The sequence below is a fragment of the Globicephala melas genome, chromosome 4, assembly GCF_963455315.2.
Source record: "Globicephala melas chromosome 4, mGloMel1.2, whole genome shotgun sequence".
NCBI lineage: Eukaryota > Metazoa > Chordata > Mammalia > Artiodactyla > Delphinidae > Globicephala > Globicephala melas.
The window spans coordinates 68,382,557-68,406,286 of record NC_083317.1 but is presented as its reverse complement, the minus strand read 5'-3'; the positions used below and the strand labels follow the sequence as shown (position 1 = coordinate 68,406,286).

The 23,730-nt window shown below is 36.5% G+C and overlaps 1 protein-coding gene across 3 annotated transcripts in view; it reads right to left on the bottom strand.

Moving 5' to 3' along the window:
* SEC22A (SEC22 homolog A, vesicle trafficking protein) overlaps nt 1–23,730 on the bottom strand; it is an 82,375-nt gene that overhangs the window by 30,690 nt on the left and 27,955 nt on the right. For all 3 annotated transcript variants that reach the window (XM_030858405.3, XM_060298154.2, XM_030858414.3), the window contains one exon: nt 5,333–5,448. In XM_030858405.3, coding sequence (XP_030714265.1) covers nt 5,333–5,448 — 116 coding nt within the window. The remainder of the gene's footprint in view (nt 1–5,332; nt 5,449–23,730) is intronic.

The window sequence follows — 23,730 nt, the reverse complement described above, 5'->3', positions numbered from 1 at the left end:
ACAAATGCATAATGACATAACCACTATTACAGTAACGTACAGAACAGATTCACTGCCCTAAAAATCTCATGCTCCTACTATTTATCCCTTCCTCTCTCCCTCCAAATCTTTTCATTTACTGTCTTTAGAGTTTTGCCTTTTTCAAAATGTCATACAGTTGGAATCATATAGTATATAGTTTTTTCAAACTGGCTTCTTTCATTAAGCAATATGAACTTAAGGTTTAGCCATGTCTTTTTCTGGCTTGATAGCTCACTTCTTTTTATATATTACTGAATAATATTCCATTGTATGGATTGCTGAAGTTTGTTTATCCATTCACTTTTTTTTTTTTAATGATGGATTTATTTGGGTGTATTCTGCTTTTTTTTTTCTTTTGGCCATGCCACACAGCATGTGGGGCCTTAGTTCCCCGACCAGGGATTGAACCCATGCCCCCTACATTGGAAGCACAGAGTCTTAACCACTGGACCATCAGGGAAGTCCCTATCCATTCACCTTTTGAAAGGCATCTTAATTGCATCCAGCTTTTTGAAATTACAAATAAAGCTGATACAAACATTCATGCACAAGTTTTTGTGTGGATGTAAGTTTTCTACTCATTTGGGTATATAATACCTAGAAGCATGACTGCTAGATCATACGATAAGTCTATGTTCAGCTTTGTGTGAAACAGCCAAACTGTCTTCCAAAGTGACTGTACCATTTTGATTTCCCATCAGCAATGAGTGAGAGTTCCTACTGTTCCATTTCCTCATCAGCATTTGGTATTGTCAGTTTTTTGGATTTTGCCATTCTAATAGATGTTTAGTGGTGTGTTACTGCTGTTTCAATGTTCATTTTCTTAATGACATATGATGTTGAGCATCTTTGTATATGCTTATTTGCCTCTTGTATATCTACTTTGTTAAGGTGTCTGTTCAGTTCTTTAGCCCATTTTTTAATTGGGTTGTTTGCTTTCTTCAGTTTTAGAGTTCTTTGTATATTTTAGATACAAGCCCTTGTCAGATGTGTTTGGCAAATATTTTAATGCTTTCTTCTAGCTTATGGCTTATCTTTTTCATTCCTTTAAAAATGTCCTTTGCAGTTTTAAAATTGAGTCCAACTTACCAATTTTTTCTCTCATGGATCATGCTTTTGTTATTGATCTAAAAATTCATCACCACACCCATGGTCACCTAGGTTTTCTCCTGTTACCTTTTATAAGTTTTATAGTTTTGTTTTATATTTAGGTCTGTGATCCATTTTGAGTGAACTTTTTTGTCCAAGGTGTAAGATCTGTGTCTAGCTTTTTTTTTTTTTGCACGTGGATGTGCAGCTGTCCAGCACCATTCATTGAAAAGAAAATTTTCTCCACTGAATTGCTTTAGTTGCTTTGTCAAAGATCAGTTGATTATATTTGTGTGGGTCTATTTCTAGGCTCTCTATTCTGTTCCATTGACTAAATTATTTGTCTGTCCTTTTGACAGTAGCACACTGTCTTAATTATAGCTTAACAGTAATTCTTGAGATTGGATAGCATCAGTTCTCTTTGTTTTCTTCAGTATTGTGTTGGTTATTCTGGGCCTTCTGCCTTTCCATATAAACTTTAGAATCACTTTGCCAATATCTACAAAATAAATGGCTGGGATTTTGACTGGGATTGTGTTGAATCTACAGATCAAGTTGAGAAGAACCAACATCCTAACAATTTTGAGTCTTCCTATCCATGCACATGGTAGCCCTTCTTTTACTTCTTTTATCAGAGTTTTATGGTTTCCCCATATAGATCTTCTATGTATTTTGCTAGATTTATTCTTAAGTGTCTCATTTGGGGGGGTGCCAATATAAATGGAATTGTAATTTTAATTTCAAATTTCAATTGTTCCTTGCTGATATATAAGAAAGCAATTGACATTTATGCATTAACTTTGGATCCTGTGGCCTTGCTACAATCACTTATTAGTTCTAGGAGTTTGTTGATTCTTTGGGATTTTCTATATAAAAAATCATGCCATCTATGAATAAAGGCAGCTGTATTTCCTCCTTCCCAAACTGTATACTTTTTGTTTTCTTTGTCTTATTGCATTCACTAGGTCTTCCAATGTTGAATAGGAGTGATGATAGGGGACATCCTTGTCTTGTTCCCGATCTTAGGAAGACAACATGTACTTTCTCATCATTCATGATGTTAGCTGTAGGGTTTCTGTAGATATTCCTTATCAAGTTAAGGAAGTTCCCCTTTATTCCTAGTTTGCTGTGAGTTTTATCATGATTTTGTCAAATGCTTTTTCTTTTTGTTAATTTATTTTATTTAATTTATTTATTTTGGGCTGCATTGGGTCTTCGTTGCTGCGCGCGGGCCTTCTCCAATTGCAGCGAGCAGGGGCCACTCCTCGCTGCGGTGCGCAGGCCTCTCTCACTGCGGCAGCCTCTCTTGCTGCGGAGCACGGGCTCCAGGAGCGCGGGCCTCAGTAGCTGTAGCATGCGGACTCCAGAGCACAGGCTCAGTAGTTGTGGTGCATGGACTTAGTTGCTCTGCGGCATGTGGAAATCCTCCCAGACCAAGGCCCGAACCCGTGTCCCCTGCATTGGCAGGCGGATACTTAACCACTGCGCCACCAGGGAAGCCCCCCAATGCTTTTTCTGACAAAAAAGCATGATATGACCATATGATTTTTCTTCTTTAGCTGTTGATGTGATAGATTGTATTAACTGATTTTCAAATGTTGAATCAGCCTTGCAAAACTGGAATAAAACCCACTTGGTTGTAGTGTATAATACTTTTAATACATTGTTGGATTCAATGTGCTAATATTTTGTTGAGGGCTTCTGCTTCTATGTTCATGAGAGATATTCGTTTGTAATGTTGTCTTTTTAAAATATAAGTAGGCTGAGAAGTCTCAGAGCTATCAGTCAGTTACACATAAGCAGTAGTTTAATCATATTACTATTCTTCTGAAAACCTCAACTGTGATGATGCAAAGACATTACTGATCAGAGGGAGAACATGAAACACTTAGGAATCAAGGCAGGCATTAGTCGGGGATAACAGCTCAAAAGCCATGAAAAGCTGTAGTTTATACTACTTGCTTAGTTTTTTAAAAAATTTATTTTACTGAAGTATAGTTGATTTACAATGTTGCATTAATTTCTGCTGTACAGCTAAGTGATTCAGATATACATATACATATATTTTAAAAATATTATTCAGATATACATATACATATATTCTGCTTACAGCTAAGTGATTCAGATATACATATACATATATTTTAAAAATATTATTTTCCACTATGGTTTATCACAGGATATTGAATATAGTTCCCTGTTCTATACAGTAGGACCTTGTTGTTCATCCGTTCTATACTACTTGCTTAGTTTTGAAGTTGTGAATCAGAGGAAAGAATCAGGAATCCAGGAAGAGGAAGGATAGGATATGAGTGCCTGAAAAAACTGTGAGATATGACAGCCTTGCCTGAATTTTAACTTAAAAATCATACAGACTAAACCCCAGGTTCTGCAACTTATGTACTGTCTTCTAAGTCAGGGATGGTAAAGCTCTCCTTTCCTCTACCCAGGCCTGCTCCCTCCCTTTATTAGTTTGCCAATTTCAAACAACCAGAGAATTATTTTAACAATGAAATTTTAACCTCACAGAACCACCTTCATAATTTTGGAACTCTAAATACTAATTATACCATTATTTATTAAGATATGTCATAAAGGTGACTTTTATTAAAATTAATTTCTTTTAAAAGGAAATTTTCATATCTCTACCATTAATAGAAACTAGTATCCCTTACCAAACACAGACACTATACATTAATATACATTAAATACATAACTCTTAAAATTAAAAATGTTTCTCTCTCTACCACCTAAAGTCATCTATTGTGTAACCAGGTGTAAATGTGTCCTATTCTTAGAGAAATACTCATCAAATCCACCTTTCTCCTTCATTTTATAAGCAATAAAACTGAGGACCAGAAAGTAAGGTGAGCTACTCAAGGTCACCGAGCTAATCAGTAGCTCAGCTGGAGCCAACCCTCTCTCTTGCTCTCTCTTCCACAAACAAAAATCAACTCTTCACACTCCTATGCTACTGTTCTTTCCACTACATCAAGTTAAAAAAAAAAAAAAGGCAAGAGAGGATCTTATTTATTAGTATTTTCAGTCAGCAGTCTCCAAATTGCCTTTGTTTCTTTTTGGCAGGTTGTTTAGCTCGAAATTGAAATCCTGCTGGAATAAAGCTAACTGGCTAAGGAACAGAGGCAGGAATGACAAGAGACAATAGCCAGCTGTCCTGTGCCTGAAAGGGAAGAGGGGCTTTACCTGCATGCCCAGGATGTTCGGGAGAGGAATTCGGAAGTCATGAAAAGACCCCCAACCCCCTGCAGGCAAAACTCAGCTGCCTGGAACCTGTGATGTCCTCTGCTATTGGCTTCATATGGCTGAGGACGTTCAGAGGGTACTCAAAATGGCACTCTCTTGAGTATTCCCCCAAACTAACAGCTATTTAAAAACAGAATAGAAGGTGTCTTGATTGGGTTTTTACAAATGATATTCTTGGCTTAATACTGGCCAAAAAAAGAGAACTAATTTACAACATGGGAGTGTCAAAAAAATCTTCAGGGAAAGTGAGTAGAAACACGGAAAGGCTGGCTGAGATGTGCTTAACTTTAAGAAAGGGAGTTTCAAAAGCTTACAAAAAGAATAAGAGAAAAAGTATACTCTGATAGCGTTACTCTCTGGAAAACAAAATAGTTGGCAATATCTCAAGAAATTAGTCATTTCACAGGCAGCCACCAGTCAAAAAGGAAAAGGAGCAGATAACTAGGTAGGAATACCCAGCGGTAGGACAAAAACCTGCCCATGAATGCCCTCTTCTTTCTTCTACTCCTCTCTGTCCACTCAGATCCTTCTAGGTCCCGCTCACCCCTCCCAGAGTTTCCCTCACCACAGAGCTTTCTTCTATCCTGACTCACACTGACCACTCCTCTTCCAAACTTTCTGTACTTGACATTTGTTTGTGGACTTCTTTGCCTCCCCAATTTAACTCTAGGGTCTGAGACTGCAGGGCCCTTGTCACATGTATCTTGGTGTCCCCAGAATACCTCTAAACAGTACCTCCTGGGAGAGTAGATAATAAATAAATATGTGTTAATTAGGTCAAAGAAGTCAACTAGAAATCAGTGTTTTTAGAGGAAGGGGAAACTAGAGTAGGTATAAAGAATACAAAATCTGAGCATGCATTGTAAGTTGTACTAATACCCAAATCAATTTAAATCAATTGTGTAACAAGTAGAATCAAAAGGCATAGTCACCTGAAATTGCAAAAATAGCACAGTACCTGCAGGAGACTTTCTATGGCATGAAAGCCTCGAATTAAATTCAGAGCTGCGCATAAAAGACTAAGGATAAATGCCACAATCCCTGACAGAGTTGCTGGTTCCAGTCGCTGGTGAGCTGGAAAATAAAAGAAATGATTAGGAATAAACATCAATATCTCACGTCAATACCTACACGTATGTAAAATGAAATTCACTGCTCAATTTAAAGGGGTCAAATACTGATGAATCTTCATAAAATTATTTAATAATGCACCTTAGAAATTAAATATTTTTTAAAATGCAAAATGTCTGACATGACAGCTTAATTCCCTTGAACTCAAATTAACTTCTTTTTCTCTACACTTTTAACAAAGACACCTAATTTGCATTTGGGGTATACAGTGCTAAGGTGTCCTCATATCTGGCAGTAAATCATATAGGAAAAACCCTTATGCCTAAATATGTCTACCATTTACAAGTAGCTGCAAATATCTGCAAAGGTGAGTCTGCTCAGAAATTCACTATAATTCCTACTTTTTCTGAAAATGCTTAGAAAACATTTTTAAGGACAATCATAGCTTGCTTTTAAGCAAAGCTCTTCTTTATTTGGGTTCCAGCTCTATAAATACCACAGGATATATGTGAAAGCTCATCTATAATCACCGATCTGAACTCTACAGTAGAATGGATTCTTATAGTTATGAGGTTCCTGGTCTCTGACGACCACTTGAAAGTAAAAAAGCTAAAACAACAGTTGAAGAAGTTGCAGCACAAGATATTTAGATATACAATAGCTTCCCTTCATCATCTTGCGGTTAACAGAATTAACTATAGAGTCTAAATGAAAACACAAAACTAAATACATAATCATCTAGACCTCAAAAGGGAGAAAGAGAGGACAGCAGAACTACATTTAGATCATTTTATTTAAATCACTGAAGTGTAAAAGCCCTAACAATGAAGTTAATGAGGTGGAACATTAATATAAGGAAGGGCTTAAATCTTTGCAACTTATATTCAGCCATTACAGCAGAAAAGCTTCCCTAAACAATTCATAAAAACACGAAAACCCCCATGTCGCAAAAAAGTATTTATTCCCCAGGTTCAGCAGAAAATCCACCTAATACAGGATGAGTTTTCTTAAATTTCTTCTGTGCCCGAGCTGACTGCTTGGTCTCCTAATCAATTTCCTTGAGATTTTAATATGAAAACAAAAAACTAAATGCCTTTGTAAAGTACTGATACCAAATTTTCTATCACTACAGAAAAAAATCTCGCAATTTGAAAATCTATCCAGCTGGTCTATCAATTAGTCATGTTTTACATCCCTCCCTCCATGCTTCCCCACTCCCTCTGAGTAGTAAGGGGGAACTGGGCTCTAAGTAAAAAAGAGATCCTTAACAAGGGCCTCAAGCATAAAGACACCTGATAACTAAATAGATTATAGAAATAATATTTCTGAAGTATACAAAGCAAGTTTACCTTACAAAAAAAACAAACAATATTCTGTACTGTAATTAAGAACCATAGGTTTTTTTTTTTTTTTTTTTTGCTGTACGCAGGCCTCTCACTGTTGTGGCCTCCCCCGTTGTGGAGCACAGGCTCCGGACGTGCAGGCTCAGCGGCCATGGCTCACGGGCCCAGCCACTCCGCGGCATGTGGGATCTTCCCGGACCAGGGCATGAACCCGTGTCCCCTGCATCGGCAGGCGGACTCTCAACCACTGCGCCACCAGGGAAGCCCAAGAACCATAGGTTTTTGAAATAAAATTTTTTAATGAGAATTCAGATAGCACTCCATCCTTATCATTCTTTTTAATATAACTTGGAAGTTAACCATAGTTTTAATTTACATTTTCATTACAATTAATGCAGTTATCATGATTTTTTTTAAGAAACATACTTATTTATAGTATATATATTTGTGTGTATGGTATAATGTCACTTTTATATGTATATAAACACACATACATGCATACATAGAAACAGACAAAAAACTGAACAGATATACATCAAGATGTAAAACACTATTACAATAAAGCTGCAATAAAGTTTCAATCAAAAATTTTTTCATACCAAAAACTGAGATATGAATAACATATAACACTGTGTAGTTTAAGGTGTATGATGTGTTGATTTGATACATTTGTATATTACAATATGACCATCATAGTGTTAGCTAACACCTCTATCATGTCACATAATTACAATTTTTGTTGTTTTTTGTTTTTTAACATCTTTATTAGAGTATAATTGCTTTACAATGGTGTGTCAGTTTCTGCTCTATAACAAAGTGAATCAGTTATACATATACATATGTCCCCGTATCTCTTTCCTCTTGCATCTCCCTCCCTCCCACCCTCCCTATCCCACCTCTCTAGGTGGTCACAAAGCACCGAGCTGATCTCCCTGTGCTATGCGGCTGCTTCCCACTAGCTATCTATTTTACATTTGAAGAACCATAGCCTTTTGTGGTCAAGTAAGGAACGGCCATTCTTGAACAGAAAAATATTACCATTTTAATGTGTTGATCAATACCTATGGAAGAAATAAATAATACGTCTATACAAATTAAATATTTACTCAGTTGCTAACACTTGCCTCTTGCCCTTGGAGCACTCTCTTTATAATGATAGTATACCATTTATAAATTAATTATTTCAAATGACCAGAAATATTTTTAAAGACATGAAAGCAAATGACAAGCCTCCTTTAACAAGGACAAGGCACACATTATGCTGAAGGATAGGCTGGAGAAGTGCCAAATCACCGTGAGAAAGGAAATTCTCAAGTGGAGATTCCCCCACTCCCACCCTACCCCCTCCCGAGACCTGTGGGAATGCTTACTAAGAAAAAACTCCATCTGCACAGAATGTGAGGGTGACTTTCTCATTTTAACAAATTGAACGAGATATTTAATCACATTTTAATGTATTATGTTATATGATATTCTTTATTTCATAAAACAGATTTTATATCAGTTGTTATCCACAAATGCTTATTCCACATCTCAATCTGGCACCATGATAGGTACTATTAGGTACAGAGCAGATTTGGAACAGTAAGAAATGAAGAAATAAGAGGCGATGTAGAAAAAAATAATTTTGTTGAATTCAAAACAGTGTCACCTGGTCAGTTTTTGTTTTGTTTTGCTATTATTGTCTTCTGCTACAATGCTTTTTCTTTAATTAGTCTCTCTGAGCCCAATAATTTCATTTTCATGACAAAATTAAAGTTTTGTACCAACAATTAATAGACAGTTTACAAAAATTCCTAAAGAAATAAGAGTAAATCCTTTGGAACAAAAGGGCTATTGGTCATAGTGAATTAATATATTTATTAAGCAAATACTTTTTGTCATGATTCTGTGTAAGATGGTGTGTTTTAGAGGATAAAAGAAATGAATTACACAATCTGCCCTGAAGGCACTTCTAGTCTTTTAAAGGGAAATGGACTGATAAGCACATGAAAGTAATAAGTATTCTAAACTAAAAGAGTTAAAGAATTCTGAAAAGGAAAGATAACTAGGGGAAAGGTGGTGACACAAGAACCAAGGGAGATCTTTAAAGATGGTTAAAATTTAGACAGGTACAAATGGGAAGAACTGCATTCCATGCAGAGAAAAGAATATGAAGAGCCTGGAGATGGAAATGGGAGAAGCAAATAATAACAGCATCAACAAAAACTATTACTGCTACTCCTTCTACTAATCCTTCTAAAAGTGGCTGCTTTCAATGTGCCAGGCACCAACTGCTTTATATACATAATCTCATTTTATCCTTCCAAGAACCCAATGCAGTAGGCAGTATAGTTATCCTAGTTTTTTCAGACAGGAGACTAAGGTTTAGGGAGATTGAGAAATTTGCCCAAATTGGGTAAAGGAACTGGGATTTAAATCTAGGTAGCCTGACTCTAGAACTCATGCTCTTAACCACTTTGCTATGGGGCATTGCTACTGGTTTTGTTTTGCTCAAAAAGATGTTTATAAGAGTAGGAAGAAATAAGGTCAGAAAGGGAGGCTGAAGCAAATTAACAGTCTGAAACACTAGGCTAAAAATTATGGGCAAATTAGACAATGGGGAAACACGGAAGAGCAAGGGATTGACGATTAAAGCTGTGCTTAAAGAATATTAATCTGTTAATGGGTTGTAAAGAGATTAAAAGTAGGGAGAGATAAATAATATTTTTTTAGTGCCTTCTCACTAGGTATACACTGTCCCATTTATCCTTCAAAACAGAGTACTTCACGAGGTTAAGAATGACTAACTTCTCTGTGTCTGAATCTTCTCATCTATAAACTGAGGTTAAACAATTTGCTCTAAGCCAGTCAGCTAGTGAGTGCCATCTTCACAGTTAGCACTTGGGTCTGAAAAGCCCACGCTCTTTCTACAATTCTGTATCAGGAAGTTCATGAGGGAGTCATTGCAAAAGACTTACTGAAATGAGGACCTAAATTAGGATAGTGACAGTAGAAGTCGAGAAGAAGAAAGAGGGGAGAGAGATCACAGAGGCTAAAGCTATTAGGCTTGGCAACTAACTAGATGTGGGAAACAAAAGAGAAAAAATCAAGGAAAATGCCAAGGTTTGAAGTGTGGGTGATTGGAAAGATAAGGGTGCTATTAACAGACCCAGTGGAAGAAACTCAGGTTTGATCGAGTATGGAGATATTTTAAACATATCAAACTTGAAGTGATGGTGAGGCATGTTTAATAAGCAACTGAAGAATGTAAAAGCAGTGAGCTGGAGAAACAGATGAGGTCTGCATATGATGGGACGGGTTCGGATGAGATTACCAATGAAAGAAGTGGGCCAAGGGCAAATCCTTGGTAAACACTACCTTTAAAGGGAGGAAGAGGAGGCAGGGAAGACAGATGTAGAACAACCAGAAAAGGAAAGAGCCACAGAAGCCTAGGAAGGGGAGACCATCAAGAAGAAAGACATGACTTACAAAGCCTGCAGACAGGCCAAAGACAATCTGAACTGAAAAAGAAAAAAAAGAAGATTAGATTTATTGACTAAGAGATGGTTTCGACCCTTCATAAAATAGTTTCAGAAGAGAGGCTGAAGGCAAAATTCAGACAGCAAAAGGTTAAATAACTGGTGAAGGTAAGAGATAGAAGCAGTAAATGAACACTTCTGCAGTTACAGGAGAGGAAAACAGGATGATAGCTTGACAGATACAATAGGATTGAAAAAGAGTTATTTTCCCCCTGTAATGGGGTGGAGGAGGGAGATTTTAATACATTTATAGGTGTAACAACAAAATTCAGTGAAGATGAAATAGAAGAATCAAGAGAAAGGAAAAATAATTGGTGAAACAGAGTACCAGAGCAGTCATAATGAGGATTCGAAAAGATGGTACCATTCTAACCCTCGAACCTCATCCTAATACGTGTCTATGTTCTGAGTCAAAGATAAAGTTCAGAAGGTGCAGTTATTCAGTGATGCCCAAAATATCTGGAGAAAAAGGTTTTCGAACATTAGAGAGAGATTTCAAGTCAGTTCTATCTAAATGAGCATAATTTATTACTAAATTATGACTAAATGAGACTAATTGTATGGTACAAAAACACACTATTCTTTTCACTATGAGGCCCTTTCTTATCATCACCACTTGTCAAAACCTGCATGTCCTTCAAGGCTCCAAGGTCCAGAAGTGTTACTTCCTTTTTATCTCTTTTAGAGCATGTATTGCATTCTACCTTGTATTTTACTTATTGACTTTTATTTGCTTTTCCCATCTTGAAAGCAGATAATGTGCTTATTATCTTTATAAAATGCCCTACAATATTTAGCATAATACTTTGGAGAAAATAAAGCAATAAATACTTGTTAGGTTGTGAGGGGTGTGTGTGTGTATGTGTAAGAGAAAGAGATTGGGAAATCTACTTGCCTTGTGGAGTACCAGCCAAATACAGCAGCATTTTCAGGCAACTGACAAACTGTCTAGAAAATTGTATAGATTGAAAAAAGGCTGATTAACCAAGTATTTATCTTAAAAATAGAGGTGTCAAAGAAACTGAGAAAAGGGTATTAAGAAGTTCAGGGTTTCAGGAAGTGTTTTTTTTTTAATTTTAAAGGATATAAAATTTAAAAGAATAACAACATTAAATGTTGGTGAGGATGCAGGGCAATCAAAACTCTCATACATTGCTTGTGGGAATGTAAAATGGCACAACTATTTCAAAAAACTGGCAGTTTCATAAAAAGTTAAACATGCACCTAACCCTTGACCTAGCAATTCCACTCCTAATACTTACTCAAGAGAAATGAAAACATATGTCAACAAAAGATGAATGTTTATAACAGGTTTATTTACAATAACCAAAAACTGGAAACAAGCTAATGTCCAATGTTTATCCACTCTGGATAAACAAATTGCGGTATGTTCACACAGTGACTACTACTCAGCAATAAAGAGCAACAAACTAAAGAGACAAGCAACACATACATATGACGTGTTGAGCAAAAGAAGCGGAACACAAGAATTACATGACATAATCTTGTTTATATCAGGTTCTAGAACAAATAAAACTAATTTAAAGTAAAAAATCTGAACACCGGTTGTCTGGAGTGGGGCAGAGACTGACTGGGAAGGGACACAAAGGAACTTCTGGGGAGATGGAAATGGTCTACATTGTGATAGGGGAGTGTACTAATCATGGTTTTTTACTCTGTATTTTTGGTACTTTGACATCTTGGGGCCTTGCTGACATCAGAGGACTGCCCGTCCCAGGACTATCTAATTCCTAGAGATAGCAAACAACTCACCTGCAAGAGTGCCTTTCATAAGCAAACCCCTAATCTGGAGCCGATGACACTCTTAACTATCTGCTCTATGGGGTTCTCACACTCAGGGCCACTATTCCCCTGCCCAAATCACAGCAGGGTCAGGTATCAGACAAAGAGCCCTATGTCCCACAGCTCAATAAAAGTATTCAAACTAGCCAATCCTAAACTTGCTTACTCTGCCTCTCCAGTTCCTTCCTGGGGAAATCACACTAAAGGCTCTTGCCCACATTTCCCTCCTGCTCCTTTGCCTCCTGACTCTCACTGGCACTTCCCCATGTGGCTGCTGGTGCTGTGCTCCCTTCTCTTGGGATCCATGAGAACTATCTTTTCAACAGCTGTTGCCTCCTAATCTGTTGGCCTTGCCATACTTGAATAACAGTAAAATCTACATTTTGAAACAGTGTGGTTTATACAACTGTATCCATTTGTTGAAACCATATAGCAAATATTTATACATTTCAATATGTGCAAATTTCCCTTAAAAAAGAACTGTGGGAGGTACAAACTACTGGGTGTAAGACAGGCTCAATGATGTATTATACAACATGGGGAATATAGCCAATATTTTGTAATAACTGCAAATGGAAAGTAACCTTTATAAATTGTATAAAAAATTAATTAAAAAAGAAAAAGAGAAAGAACTGTAGAAATTATCAAGTGGATAAGTGGGGAGTGAATGGAGGTATAGATAAAACAAGAATGTCAAAATGTTGATATAGTTATTATAGTTAGGTGATGTGTTAGTTATAATATTCTGTTTACTTGATATGTTTAAATTTTTCTATAATAAAATGTTTTAAAAAGAAAACAAGTAAAAGAGGACATACTATTCAACATATTGACCCCAGCAGAACATCTGTAGACTTCAGAAAATAATAATATGGCAAAAAAAAAAAAAAATTTATGCCTGACTGCGGAGAGACAGGTCACAAGGTTAGGAAGAGGAAAGAAAAAAAGTCAAGAAATACAAGAAAAAGAAATCAAAAGTAAGATATTGTAACAGAGAAAAAGGTCTGCAAAATAAGGTTTATCAAATACCTATTAACCAGATTCCAAAATAAAGTAAATTTATTTAGGAAAGAAAATTGTAAAACAGGAAAGTATATTTAAACTGGAAGACTACAGAAAATATTATGCAGGCCTGGTCTGAATTAAAAACAAATTTAAAGTTAATATTAAAATAATTTCTAACTGTGAATTACTTTAAAAACTTCTCTTTCTTTAGACTTTTCTCTCTTTCTCTTTCTTAAAACCATAACAAATCCCAGATTCTCCCCATTTTTCAAGTATCTCCTATTTGGTTATCCAAGATACCACTGCAGTCTACAGGTCAGAGTGGAGACTTACGGATGTCAAGTAATACAAGGAGTTTCTAGTAGAGTCTGCCTCCTAGTAGGTCAAGTTGGACCCCTACCCCAAATTAAGGTAATTCTCCTGGATCCTGAGTGTGTATGTTAATGGACATATATTCTTAGCAACTGCCAAGCCTATGGAATTAAAAATATTTGAGAAAGAAAGGCCAATGGAAGTCTTGGAGCTCCCCCAACCCAAATATCATAAAAACATTAATCCCTGGGGTAACTGCAGAGATCAGTGCCACCATCCAAGGCTTGTTTAAAAAGACACATATATGGTGATTCCTATTATACTCAAAAACTTTTAACTCTCTAGTTTGTCTCCAAAATGGGTGCATCTTAGAGGATGACAACAGATTACTGTAGGTTCCAATTGCACATGCTTTACCAGATGTGGTCTCCATGTGGAACAAATCAATTAATTCCCTGGCACATAGGTACTAATCTTTGAACACTTTTTTTTTTCTCTATCCTAATAAACAGAGAAAATCAGAAGCATTTTACTTTTACTTAGTAGAGATATCAGTACATTTATGATATTGCCACCAGGTTATATCAACTATGTGCCACTGATTAGTCGATAGCAGGGGTTGCCAGACACGAACCATAGGCCAAATCCAGCCTAGCACAAATTTCTGTAAATAAAGTTTTACTGCAACACAGCTCCACCTATTCTTTTCCATACTGTATATGGTTGTTTTCATACTACACCAGCAGAGTTGAGTAGTTGAAAGACAGACCATATGGCCTGTAAAACCTTTACTACCTGGCCTTTTACAGAAAAAGTTTGCTAACTCTTCACTTACAAAGGACCTAACATCTTAACACCTCATAGGACATTATATTAATCTACTTTACTGATGACCTCATGCTGATAGTACCTGAAGAACAGACAGTATATGCCTTAGATTAGATACCTTGGGATGACATGTATATGCCAGAGGGTAAAAAATAATCCAGGGCTTCCCTGGTGGCGCAGTGGTTGAGAGTCCTCCTGCCGATGCAGGGGACATGGGTTCGTGCCCTGGTCTGGGAAGATCCAACATGCCGTGGAGCAGCTAGGCCTGTGACCCATGGCTGCTGAGCCCACGCATCCAGAGCCTGTGCTCCGCAACGGGAGAGGCCACAACAGCGAGAGGCCCGCGTACCACAAAAAAAAAAAAAAAAAAAAAAAAATCACAAAATTAGAAAAGTCTACAACCTCAGTCAAGTTTCAGGTAGTTAAAAGTCTAGAGTACACTGAAAGTAAAGATCAAGTTGCACCTTTCAACCCATACCACTAAGAAAACATATACTTCTAGAAACATATGCCTTTCTAGATTTCAGTATGATGCTCCAACTTATTTACTAAACGACAATGGTTGAGGAGGGCCCAGAGCAACAGAAGGATCCAGGCTTCAATACAGGACGTCCTGCCACTCAGCGCTTATGACCCATGGATCCAATGGTGCTCAAAATATCTGTGGAAAACAGGGATGATGTTTTGAGCCTGTTGCAAACCTGGAAAGAAGAATCATAAAAGAGGCTCCAGGTATTCTGAAGCAATGACACGGCCCTTAGGCAAAACCTGTTTTCATTTTGAGAACTAATTCTTGGCTTGCTTGTTAGCCATGGCAGAACCTAGTGGCCCTACCACAAAATGTTAGATATATACGATAAAACCCAAAGCAACCACAAAAACAAACAAATGAAATAAGGAGGTAAAGTAAGCCAACAAAGAACAGAAAACAGATCAAAAGTAACCAATACAAAAAGAGGCACAAAGGGGCTTCCCTGGTGGCGCAGTGGTTGAGAGTCCTCCTGCCGATGCAGGGGACACGGGTTCGTGCCCCGGTCTGGGAAGATCCCACATGGCGTGGAGCGGCAGGGCCCGTGAGCTATGGCCGCTGAGCCTGTGTGTCTGGAGCCTGTGCTCCGCAACGGGAGAGGCCACAATGGTGAGAGGCCCACGTACCGCAAAAAAAAAAAAGAGGCGGGAAAAGAGAAAAGTGATCAAAACCAGGAAGGACAAAAAGAAAACAAATAGCCAAGATGGTGGGTTTCAACCCAACCATATCAATAATCACATTAAATATAAATGATCTAAACACCTAAATAAAAAGGCAGATATTGTCAAATTGGATTTTTTTTTCAAAAGACCCAACTACCTGATACCTAAAAGAAACCTCTTTAAATATAAAGACACAACAGTCTCCCAAGGCAACAGAAGTAAAAGCAAAAATAAACAAATGGGACCTAACCAAACTTACAAGCTTTTGTACAGCAAAGGAAACCATAAACGAAAAAATAGACAACCTATGGACTGGGAGAAAATATTTGCAAATGATGTGACCAACAAAGGCTTAATTTCCAAAATATACAAACAGCTCATACAACTGAATAACAAAAAACACACAACCCAATCAAAAAATGGACAGAAGACCTAAATAGACATTTCTCCAAAGAGACATACAGATGGTCAACAGGCATGTGAAAAGATGCTCAACATCGCTAATTATTAGAGAAATGCAAATCAAAACTACAATGACGTACCGCCTCACATGGGTCAGGATGGCCATCATTAAAAAGTCTACAAGTAACAAATGCTGGAAAGGGTATGGAGTAAAGGGAACCCTCCTACACTGTTGGTGGGAATGTAAATTGGTGCAGTATGCACCAATGTAAATTGGAGAACAGTATGGAGGTTCCTCAGAAAACTAAAAATAGAGTTGCCATATGATCCAGCAATCCCACTCCTGGGCATATATCCAGACAAAACTATAATTCGAAAAGATACATGCACCCCAACATTCACTGCAGCACTATTTACAATAGCCAAGACATGGAAGCAACTTAAATATCCACTGACAGATGAATGGATAAAGAAGATGTGGTACATAATATATATAATGGAATACTCAGTTATAAAATGAATGAAATAATGCCATTTACAGCAATTACCATACTAAGTGAAGTAAGTCAGAAAGAGAAAGACAAATACCATATGATATCACTTATATGTTGATTCTAAAATATGACACAAATGAACATATCTACGAAACAGAAACAGACCCACAGACATAGAGAACAGACTTGTGGTAGCCAAGGTGGAAGGAGGGTCGGGGAGGGATGGACTGGGAGTTTGGGATTAGTAGATGCAAACTATTATACATAGAATGGATGAACAACAAGGTCCTACTGTATAGCACAGGGAAGTATATTCAACATCCTGTGATAAACCTTAATGGAAAAGAATATGAAAAACAATGTGTGTGTGTGTGTGTGTGTGTGTGTGTGTGTGTGTGTATAAAAAACTCAATCACTTTGCTGTACAGTAGAAATTAACACAACATTGTAAATCAACTATACTTCAATAGAATAAATTATATATATATATATATATATAAAGCACAAAAATGTTAAAAGAAAGAAGATGGTAAAGACATACCATTCCAACATTAATTTAAAAAAAGAAGATACCATGGCTATATTAATAAAGTAGACTGCAGAGCTAAGAATATTACTAGGTATGAAGAAAGTAATTTCAAAGTGACAAAGGTGTGCATGCACCAAGAGAACAAAACAATACTAAATATTTAACAAGATTTAAAATATACAAAATAAAAACAACAGACCTAAAAGGAGAAAAATATAAATTCACAAATATAGTCAGAAATTTCAACACCCCTTTCTCAATAATTAACAAAGTAGACAGAAAAATCAGATAGTTATAGAAGACTTGAACATCATCAACCAACCTGGTCTAAATGATATTAATCACTGATATTATATTGGGTGATCAGCTACCCAATAACAGTAGAATACACATTCTTTTCAAATGAACGCAGAAAAATGACTAAGATAGACTATACTCTGAGGGAATAAAACAAGTCTCAATAAATGTAAAAGGATTAAAATCATACAAAATTTGGTATCTGGCCACAATGAAACTAAATTTGAAATCAGCTAACAGAAAGACATCTGGAAAATCTCTAAATATTTAAAGCTGTGCAACACATTCCTAATAAATCCATGGATAGCAAAAGAAATCAAAAGGGAAATTAAAAAGCATTCTGAAAGTGAAAATACAATGCATTTAAATGTATGAAATTTAGCTAAAACAATATTTAGAGGGAAATACATACTACTAAATGCCTGTATTAGAAAAGAAAGTTCTGAAATTAGTGACCTCAACTTCTACCTTCATAACCTAGAAAAAGAAAAGCAAATTAAACCCTAAGGAAGCAAAAGACAGGAAATAATAAACATCAGAACATAAATCATGAAACAGAAAACAAAAACAATAAAATGTCAAAGAAAGCAAAAGCTGGTTCTTTAAGAAAATCAATAAAATTTATAAACTCTAGTAAGACTGATGCCAAACTTTATGCCAAAAAATTCAATAACTTAGGTGAAATACACAGAATCCTTAAAAGAAACAAACTACTAAAACTCAATCAAGAAGAAACAGATAACTTGAATAACCCTACATTCACCAAAGAAACTGATTTGTGGTTAAAAACCTCATCACAAAGAAAACCAAAAGCTCGAAAGGCTTCACTTACTAAACACCTAAAGAAGAAGAAATAAAAATTCTACAGAAACGTTTCTCAAATTTTGAAGTAGAGGGAATACCTCCCAATTTATTCTATGAGTCCAGTTTTTTCCTGATAGCAAAACCAGACAAAAAACATCACAAAAGAGGAAAACTACAAACCAATTCCCTCATGAATACAGATACAATATCTTAACAAAATTTCAGCAAATTGGATCTGACGATATATAAACAGGATAACACATCATGACCCACTGGGGTTTATCACAGAACTGCAAGGTTTATTTAACATTTGAAAAGCTAACAATGTAATTTACCACATAAAGACTTTAAAAAGAAAAATCATACAATCATCTCAATAAATGCAGACAAAAAATATGCTGACAAAGCATTTGACAGAATTCAACTTCGGTTCCTGATAAAAACCGAATTCATCAAACTGGGAATATAAGGGAATTTTCTCAACCTGGTAAAAAGGCATCAGTATAAACCCTAAGTTAACATCATATTATATTTAACTCTTTAAGACTGAGCTTTCCCTGGTAACATCAAAATCAGGAACAATGCAAGAATATCCATTCTTGCTACTTCATTCTTTCAGGATATTTTTGTTAGGCACAGAATTCTACATTTGCAGTTATTTTCTTTTATCCTTTAGAAGACATAATTGTCTTCTGGCTTCCATGGTTCCTGAGACCATGTGTGTGTGCACACGTATGCATATGTGTTCCTAACAGTTTGCATTCACAGTCTAGTCTCTTCAGGAGCCTGGTTATTTTTGATTGTTTGCCATTCTATTTTCAAAATCTTGTTGTAGACATAATTTGAAGCTTGTGAGACTATTTCTTACAGGAAATTTATTTGTTTGCTTCTGCCAGGATCTCTGGAACAAAGCACTGTGTAATCAGCTCAATCCAATTTTAGAGACCAATATGATTCAAAACTAAGTTGTAGTCCTGATAAAAGCCTACTTCATATTCCTGTCTACCCATACTCCTAGAGTGCAAACATGCAAAATCGTAACCCAAAGCTGAAGGGTTGCTCATGAGGTTCACCACTTCGGTGGGCTCTGCTCTAATCCCTGTCTCCCAAGTCTTGAGAGGCCATCAGCAGTTCCCTTCAGAACTGGTAAAGGCTCCAAAAAGAAAAGTAGCTCCAAACATTGGGCTCATCTCCCTGAGCCTCCATTCTCCCCTGTATCCTAGTAATTCTTAGTAATCTTGTTGGATCTCCAAAGACTTCAGGAAGATTATATTTTAGATTAATTCTGTATTATATTAGACCTATATATTCTACATAATATATACATTCCATTTAGCTTTCCTACATGTATTTAGCGGGACTGTTGGTCTGAATTACCTATTCCATCATTACTGGAAGTCTTCAAAGTAATAACCCCTTCATTTATTACTGATTTTAAAAACTGAAATATAATCCAAATACAATAAAATTCACCCTTTTAAAGTGTACAATTCAGAAGTTTTTAGTGTATTCACAGACTTGTACAATCATCATCTAATTCCGTAACATTTTTATTACCTTAAAAAGAAACCTCATAACCATTAATAGTTATCACTGCCTATTTCCCTCCAGCTCCCATCAACTGCTAATATACTTTCTGTCTCTATGGATTTGCCTATTCTGGACATTTTGTATAAATGAATTATAAATATGTGACCTTTCGTATCTGGCTTCTTTCACTTCTTTCATGTTTTTAATTTCACCCATGTTGTACCATGTATCAATACTTCATTCCTTTTTTATTGCTTAGTAATATTCCATTGCTTGAATATGTCATATTTTGTTTATTCATTCATCAGTTGATGTACATTTGGGTTATTTCTACTTTTCAGCTGCTATGAATATTCGTGTACCCATTTTTGTTTAGACATACATTTTCAATTTCTGGGGTATGTACCCAGAAGCAGAATTGCTGGGTCATATGGTAACACTATGTTTACCCTTTTGAGAACTTCCAAACTGTTTTCCAAAGCAGCTGCACCACTTTACAACCCCATCACCAACGTAAGAAGTTTCCAATTTCTCCGCATCCTTGCCAACACTTGTTATTGTCTGTCTTTTTTATTATAGTCATCCCAGCGGGTGTGAAGTGGTATCTCCTTATCACTTTGCTTTGCATTTTACTAATGACCAATAATGTTCAGCATCTTTTCATGTGCTAGTCACACATTTTCTTTGTAGAAATGTGTATTCAAATTCTTTTCTCATTTTAATATTGAATTGTTGTATTGTTACTTGAGTTGTGTTACTTGTATATTATGGACACAAGTGCCTTAGAAGATATATGATTTGCAAATATTTTCTCCGTGTCTGTGAATTCTCTTTTCAAATTCTTGAGTGTCTTTTGAAGAACAAAATTTCTAATTTTGATGAGGTCTACCTTGTCTACTTTTTTTCATTGTGTTTTTGGTGTCAAATCTAAAAAAAAAAAATTGCCTAATACAAAATCACAAAGATTTACACCTAAGTTTTCTCCCAAGAATCTTATAGTTTTAGCTGTTAAATTTAGATCTTTGATTCATTCTGAGTTAGTTTTAACACATTTTGTAAAGTAGGGGCCTAACTTCATTCTTTTGCATGTAGATATCCACTTGTCCCAGCATCATTTGTTGAAAGACTATTCTTTCACAGTGTCTTGGCATTCTTCTTAAAAATGAATTGACCATAATGTAAGTCTTTCTTTCTGTATTCTCAGCTCTATTCTGTTGACCTATATGTCTATCCTTACACCAGAACTACATAGTCTTGATTACCTAGCCTGGTAGCAAGTTTGGAAGTGTGAGTCCTCCAACTTTGTTCTTTTTCAAGATTATTTTGACTATTCTTGGTTCCTTGCATTTCCATATGAATTTTAGGATCAACTTGTCAATTTCTGCACAAAAAAATAGCACTGGGGCTTCCCTGGTGGCGCAGTGGTTGAGAGTCCGCCTGCCAATGCAGGGGACACGGGTTCATGCCCCGGTCCGGGAAGATCCCACATGCTGCGGAGCGGCTGGGCCCATGAGCCATGGCCGCTGAGCCTGCGCGTCCGGAGCCTGTGCTCCGCAACGGGAGAGGCCACAGCAGTGAGAGGCCCGCGTACCGCAAAAAAAAAAAAAAAGCACTGGACTTTTCAGAGTTTCATTGTATCTGTGTATCAATTTAGGAGTCTAGCTATCATAACAATACTGTCTTCTAATCCATGAACACAGGACTACTTTACTTTCCATTAATTTAGGTCTTCTATAATTTGTTCCTATGTTTTGTAGTTTTCAGTGTATGAGATTTTCTTTCTTTTTAGTTGCAAACAACAGAAAGCATAATGTCTTGTTTTGGCCAGTAGTTGCTAGGATTTTCTTAATTTCTTTTTCAGATTGTCCACTGATAATAGAATACGACTGATTTTTATATTTTGATCTTGTATCCTACAACCTTACTGGATGCATTAGTTTAATAGTATTTTAGTTGATTCTTTAGGATTTTCCATATACAAGACCATATCATATGTGAACACAGCTATTTTCTTTCTCCTTTTGCAATCCAGATGACTTTTCTTTTCCTTGCTTAACTGCACTGTCTAGAACCTCCAATACAGTGCTGAATAGAAGTAGTGAAAGCAGACATCCTTGTCTTGTTCCTGATCTTATAGGAGAGCATCTGGTCTTTCATCATTAAGTATGAGGTTAGCTGTGGGTTTTCGTGGGTACTTTTCATCAAGTTGAGAAAGCGCCTTTCTATTCCTAGTTTGTTGAGTGTTTTTATCGTTAAAGGCTGCTGAATTTGCCAAATGCTTTTTCTTCATCTATTGAAATGATCATGTGGTTTTTATTTTTTACTTTATTGATATCATGTATTACAATAATTGGTTTTCAGAAGTTAAACCAATCTTGCAGCACTGGAATAAATCCCACTTGGTCGTGGTGTATAATGGTTTTTATATGCTGCTGTATTTGGTTTGCTAGTACTATATTGAGGATTTTGGTATCTGTGTTCATAAAAGATATTGGTCTGTAGTTTTCTTTTCCTGTGATGTGTTAATCTGGTTTTGGTATTAGAATAATACTGGCCTCATAAAATGAGGTGAAAAGTATTCTCTCTCTTCTATTTTTTGGAACATTTTGTAAAGAATTGGTTAACTCTTTAACTGATAAAATTCACCAGTAGAAACACGTGGGTCTGGAATTTGTGAATAGTTTTTTATTACTAATTTAATCTCTATTCTTGTTATAGATCTATTAAGATTATCTATTTCTTCTTGAGTTTCTGTAGTTTGCATATTTCTAAGAATTTGTCCATTTCATCAAAGTTGCCTAACTCATTTGCATACAGTTTTTCATAGTGTTCCTTTAAAATCCTTTATTCTGTAAGGTCAGTAGAAATGGCCCCTCTTTCATGTCTGTATCTAGTAAATTTCTCTTTTTCTTGGTCAGTCTAACTAAAGGTTTGTCAATTTTGTTAATCTTTTCAAAGAACCAGCTTTTGATTTCATTGATTTTTCTCTATTGTTTTTGCTTCCTATTTCATTTTCATTTATTTCTGCTTCAAATTTTACTATTCCCTTCTTTTTGATTGCTTTAGGTTTAATTTGCTTTTCTTTATCCAGTGTCTTTAGGTGGAAGGTTAAGTTATTCATTTGAGATCTTTCTTCTTTTTTAATACTGATATTTATAGCTAAAAATTTTCTTCTAAGCACAGCTTGAGCTGCATCTCATAAGTTTTGGTATGATGTGTCTTCATCTTCACTCATCTCAAAGTCTAAATTCCCCTTCTGATTTCTTTTTTTTTTTAATGTGATGAATATTTTATTTCATTTTTAAAATTATTTATTTATTTTTGACTGTGTTGGGTCTTTGTTGCTGTGCACATGCTTTCTCTAATTTCAGCGAGTGGGGGCTACTCTTCATGGCGGTGTGCGGGCTTCTCATTGCAGTGGCTTCTCGTTGTGGAGCACGGGCTCTAGGCATGTGGGCTTCAGTAGTTGTGGCACACGGGCTCAGCCATTGTGGCTCGTGGGCTCTAGAGCGCAGGCTCAGTAGTTGTGGTGCACAGGCTTAGCTGCTCCACGGCATGTGGGATCTTCCCAGACCAGGGATTGAACCCATGTCCCCTGCATTGGCAGGCGGATTCTTAACCACTGCGCCACCGGGGAAGTACCCTGATTTCTTCTTTGAAGAAAAAGAAGTGTATTATTATTATTAGAGGAATGTATATTTATTTAGGAGTGTATTGTTTAATTTCCACATATTTGTGAGGCTTCCCAATTTTTTTCCCTGTTAATTTCTAATTTCTTTTCATTGTGGATAAAGAACTTTGTGTTATTTCTATCCTGTTACGTTTATGAAGTGGGGCTTCCCTGGTGGTGCAGTGGTTGGGAGTCCACCTGCCAATGCAGGGGACACGGGTTCATGCCCCGGTCTGGGAGGATCCCACGTGCCGCGGAGCAGCTGGGCCCGTGAGCCATGGCCGCTGAGCCTGCGCGTCTGGAGCCTGTGCTCTGCAGCAGGAGAGGCCACAACAGTGAGAGGCCTGTGTACCGCAAAAAAAAAAAAAAAAAAAATTTATGAAGTGTCTTGTTTTAATGGCTTAGCATAAGGAGAATGCTCCATGTGTACTTGAGAAAAATGTATTTTCTAATAATGAATGGAGTGTTCTATTGATGTCTGTTAAATCTAGCTGGTTTATGGTGTTAAGTCTTCTATTTCATTGTTTATCTTCTACCCATTTATACCCATTACTGA